Source organism: Macaca fascicularis, chromosome 11 (genome assembly GCF_037993035.2).
Source record: "Macaca fascicularis isolate 582-1 chromosome 11, T2T-MFA8v1.1".
NCBI classification, from domain to species: Eukaryota; Metazoa; Chordata; class Mammalia; order Primates; family Cercopithecidae; genus Macaca; species Macaca fascicularis.
Genome location: NC_088385.1, coordinates 14,009,084 through 14,014,448, shown reverse-complemented (window position 1 = coordinate 14,014,448; position 5,365 = coordinate 14,009,084). Strand labels below are relative to the sequence as shown.

Below are 5,365 nucleotides of genomic sequence, written 5' to 3'. Positions count from 1 at the left end.
TTGAAAAATGATAAAAATGTTTTCCTCACAGGGTATATGTGAGAATTATGGAGCTCATGTATATAAACACTTTTTCATAGTTTCTGGCATTAAAAACTCAATATATATTTTTAAATGATGTTGACGGTAATGATATGCTGTTTGTCACCACATGTATTTTTATCCAGAAACAAAAACAAAAACAAAAACAAAAAACTTTTCCTCTATCCCTTAGGTTACATACATTGCTATGTTCACCATTTTCCTTTTATAGCTAAAATAAACTGTAACACATCATTTCCCTTTTTTTCGTCAGCTATATTCCTTAAGTTTTGTATTTACTGATAATAATTATGCCACCTATGTCTCTGCTTTTTCATGCTTGAGGGATCTCTGGAACAATCAACGTGCATCATGGTCTGAAAAAACCCAATTTATGGGCAATAAAGTGAATCATCTTATCATCAGGGACAAATATATGTTTCCTTTATTGACTGCTGACTATGTAGAGCATACCAACCAAATTGCCATTCATCTATCCATCCAACAATATTTATTAGCTATTCCGCACTGGGCAATGCTCTAGGATTGGGGATAGAACAGTGAACAAACAAAATCCTTGGCCTAATGGATATTACCTGGCAGCGTGCCAGGAAGAATAAACTCACTTGTGAATTACAACAGTAACTGGTTTATTCAGGTCAAAATCTTGTTTTGTCTCCTGAGAATTTCACTGAATTGCAACACGTAGGTGGCAAAGTATACCTCTTAAGAGCAATTGTGAATAAATGATAAACCACAGAGCTTACATTTACCTCCTAATATAGACCCATATTTATGTAAATAATATGTATGCATATTTATTTATGTAAATTACATAATTACACATTTACATTGTAAATATGTGATTTTTACATATTTAAAATGTAAAAATGTAAAAATTACATATTTACATTTATGTAAATATGCATATATATTAGGAGGTAAATGTAAGCTGCAACTGTATACATATATAGTAAGTGGTAACTGTGTACATAGTTACTACTTACATTTATATATGTGTATGTACATATATGTATATATACAATGCACACACATACTGTTACTACAGGGTGTAAAATTGAATAGGATATAGTGTCTTCCCTCAAAGAGTTGTCAATTATGTTGGAGGATATAATAAATACAAAGTCTGTTTCTTCGGTTTAACAAATGATTGATGTGAGGAAAAAAGTTGTAGGAACATGTTCACATAGTCACCCAAATGGAGCATCCTACTCTGTCACCATTTCAGGATTAAGACTAGACAGTCTTCTGTGTTACAAATTGGGACATTAGTGCTCTGCGAAACAGTGATGTTCACCATTCTAAATCCCTTGGTATTACTATTTCATTTATTAAACTACACTTCTGATATTTTAGATTAAAATGTTTTGGCTTATTGCCATCTAGGAAACCTGTCTTGAATATATAAAACAGACAGCTGATGCACAATCAGGGAAAAATAAGGCAACCTATGAAAATGGCCTTATGGATTAAAAGAAGTGAGCTCCTATATGGTCAGTGGAATCCAGGAAAAATTTAATGGAAAAAGTGTCATCTAAGCTTAGCTTTAAAACAGAGTATCTTTAAGTAGAAAAGGCATAAAGGAGAATATGCCCAAGTGGAGTTTGGCTGGAGACAACGAATAAAGACTAGAAAGAACAATTTTCCAAGGCCAGACCTGGTGTTGGAGGGGGCAAGATCCTTACTACTTAAAGACATAGAACAACTAACTGTTCGCTGGGCACAATGAGTGGAATATAGAACACTGCATCTAGTTTAAAACTTTACCCTTCTTAGTGGTTTATTATTTTTTTCTGAAAAAACATGTGTATACTACTTTTACTGCACTTTTCTATATCAGATCTTGATTTAAAACTTTACCACTCTTAGTAGTTTATTATAGTTTTTTTTTTTTTAATCTGGAAAAAACATGTGTATACTACTTTTCCTGCACTTTTCTGTATCAGATCTTGATTGGCTCACCACCATTACACACACACATCTCTCTTCTCTTCCATCCTCCAGGTTGTAGAATCATTTGTTGTAAAATCAGTATTCAGTATTCACATAATTATGACAGACTTTACATGACTAGTATTGTTCATAGTTGAGATATACAGTGTAGTTTTTAAATTTTTATTTTTCTCAGGGTTCAAAATTACATGTTCTATTTTCTTAATTTTGAAAAATATGCAATCACTACTTTATCCCCACTCTATGGAAAAATGAAAGCTCTCTAGGCTGTATTCAAATACGCCAGGTACTCCATCAATTTTTATTTTTTGAAATATTCTACCTGAGCGCTCCATCTTTAGGCATTTCCTGTTGACTTCATACTGTTCTCCCCTACCACTCTCCCTCTTTAATATATTACCGTTTTAGAAACTTTATGGCTACCCTGTAATAAAAGTCGTTCCACACTCAACAACAGACAGTACCTTTCAAGTTCCCACTTTATAAGGACAGAACCACCATTCCATTTATTCCCGCCGCCCTCCTTCAACATTCCCACCTGTATTTCCGGCTCTCTTTTTAAAATATGGTAAATAATATTTGCATTCCACTTCGTAACCATAATTATGTACTTAAACAATAAAAACCATAACAACATTTGTATTTTACGATTATTTAAATGTTATTCACTGAACAGCCAAGCTTTGTGCTACTATGGGATTTCCTTTTCTGCGGTTCCAAGCCTCGATCCACGACGTCCTGCCACAGGAGCATTGCAATAGAGCCCATTTTCTCACACTCTCGCCATTAGTTCAAAAGCTTGCAGCATTTTGTCTGGTACTTGGAGGATGCTTTTCCTGTACAGTTTTGCTTTTTTTCACTGAAAGTTTCTGATTATTATTATTTTCTCTTGTGGAATGAAGAAGTATGTACCTTCTATATCACTATCTTAATACCTTCAGCTCTTACTCATTCAAATCTTGCTTACAATCCAGTCCAGTACTCACGGTTTACTGATTTGCTTTTTCCTGAAAATTTTAGCCTTCTGTTTTGTTTTGAAATAATGCAACCTCTGCGCTTTGTCACGTCCTGAAATTCGTCAGGTGTTTTAGGATGCACACTTTCTTAGATCTTTTCGAGGGTCTTAACTGCAGTTCTGTTTCCGGAATCGCGTCTTTTCTTTCTAGGAACTGTAGGCTCTCGGCGGCACCCAGAGGAGCTCTGCTTGTAGCGAAGAAAGAGGCCGCGAACAGCGCCTGAGCGCTAACGCGAGACTGTGGGGCTAGCCATTCGCTGCTCCGCCGCGCCGCAAGGGACCCTGGGAGTAGGCCATTATGCTAGCCCCTGAGGCCGTTAGCTTAGTCACGACTCTAAATGTGTACCTGCAATCGGATGTTGAGGATCACCGAGCCCGCGACGTAGAAGTACGGGAAGTTCATGCGCAGCTGCCAGGCCAGCTCGAAGAAGGCGAGCAGGGTGCGGGAGAGCCCCTTGCAGAAGACGCCGTACGAGGTGGGGGCCGCGGCCGGGCTTGAGGCCCTGACGGCCAAGGAAGACTGAGCCGCCGGGGGGGCCATGGGCCAGGTGTCGCCGCCCGCCCAGCGTCTGTACCGAGGGTTGCCGCAGGGCCCACGGACCCCCTAGCGACGGCTGGGACCGGCGGGACGGTGGGCAAAGCGGCCCCCGGGCTCACACCCAAGCTTGCCGCTGCCGCTGCTGGGTCCGGTGCGGCGCGTCGCCCCAGGCGCCGCTGGCGCTCCGCCCCTTCCTGTCTGCCTCTCACTTTTGGCATTTACCGTTTAGAGCTCAACTGGTGGTTGATCTGGAATAGGATGTGTTATATAGCATGTACGAACAACTATGCAGATATTTCCACTTTAAAATGAAAAAAGCTAAGCGAGATGTAACTTGCTCTAGGGCACAAAATTTGTAAAGTCCAAAACTAGATTAAAACTTTAGTTTGTCTGCTGTGTTCTGTGGGATGTTAGCCAGGAATCTTACTCTTTTGATTTCATAACATTAATATTAGGGCAAGATTATTCCTAAGCCAGTAAAGGCACAAGATCTCTGTATTCATAACATACCATAGGCATAAAGGATCACAATCTTAGTCTTTGGATTTTTCTATGTATTAGGAATATTTAAATTGCAAGTGACAGAAATGATAAACATTCAAGCAAAAAACTAGTAGACACGCGTATATACACACGGACATACATACAAAATCATATTCCCGTCTATGTAAACCCTTAAAAAGTTCAGATTAGCTATGGAAGCTTCAACTATTTCTGCATGGAGATGCATCTGTGAAACCCGTGGCTAGGCTGTAAGGGCTAGAATACTACTCTGTACTTCCAAACTCTTAATACCGTTAGAGTAACTGCACAGTGAATCTCTAATAGCCACAATACTTTTGCTATTTAAATGACGCACATTTCATTACCTTCACTTATCTCCCATTTTAACTAGACAGCCTTGTATGTTTTAATCTTAACACGTCTTCATTCATGGATTATTCAAATGTGTGATTTCTGATCATGACATTAAGATTACAGTCTTGTTCTGAAAAGCATTGTTCAGATACCACACATCGCACCGTGCACTGCATGTCTAGCAGCTATTCAAAGCACAAGTTCAGTACCCTAGAGTACCTCTGTTTCTATATAGTCTACTGATGATATGACTGGTAGAAATAGCATGCCATTGAGAAATTTATAAAAATTAATTTTGTTTTCCCAGCCAGTATTTCTTCTTTTGCTACTTTGCTGTACCAATACCACTACCTGGAGATAGTACTTACAGGAATTACTTATGACAAGTTCTAAAATACTGGTATACAGACTGAAGAGCAATGTAAAATAAATGATCCATTCCAAGAACTGGGAGAAGTTATGTAATTTCAGTTCACAAATATAATTTACTCCCTTTGAAAATTGAAAGACTAATACATAGAGCCATTCAGGGTCACAGGAGTCATTACGTTCCTGGATTTTTCATTTCCAAATATGTAAAGCTATGTGGACTCTCTTTCTCTTCTGTTCCTCTTTTGTGCCACCCTTTATGCCCTACTTGCTCCAGCTCTGGGTAACTCCATGAAAACTTTGTCTTCCACCCTGGGACCGTGGGGAAAATAGCAGCCACCCACTGATAACATGGCCAGATTGAGGTCCTATTCCAGTGGGAAGGGAATAGGCGAAGAACAGTCACAAAGCTCCAAATCCTACTCCTTAATGCTCTAGAGCGGAAGAAAGATTTCCTTCTTTCCTCCTGAGAGTGGGATAGGACCAATAATGTAGATGGTCATAGTTTTTATCTGCCCCTTGATGTTTTAGATTTGAATGCCTAATCCACATTTCTTGCTAGTAGGCACGTATGAACAGTCTGTCAACAA

At 38.9% G+C, this 5,365-nt stretch overlaps 1 protein-coding gene across 1 annotated transcript; it reads right to left on the bottom strand.

Moving 5' to 3' along the window:
• Positions 1-2,143: 2,143 nt before the first annotated feature.
• On the bottom strand, positions 2,144-3,734 carry SMIM10L1 (small integral membrane protein 10 like 1). The gene has a single exon (XM_015430385.4). The coding sequence runs from the start codon at positions 3,549-3,551 to the stop codon at positions 3,345-3,347; it is 207 nt and encodes a 68-aa protein (XP_015285871.1). The 5' UTR covers positions 3,552-3,734; the 3' UTR covers positions 2,144-3,344.
• Between the last annotated feature and the right edge of the window lie 1,631 nt (positions 3,735-5,365).

Bases quoted from the DNA above. Each gene is read 5' to 3' on its own strand.
- SMIM10L1 (XM_015430385.4), bottom strand. From the start codon at position 3,551: ATGGCCCCCCCGGCGGCTCAGTCTTCCTTGGCCGTCAGGGCCTCAAGC.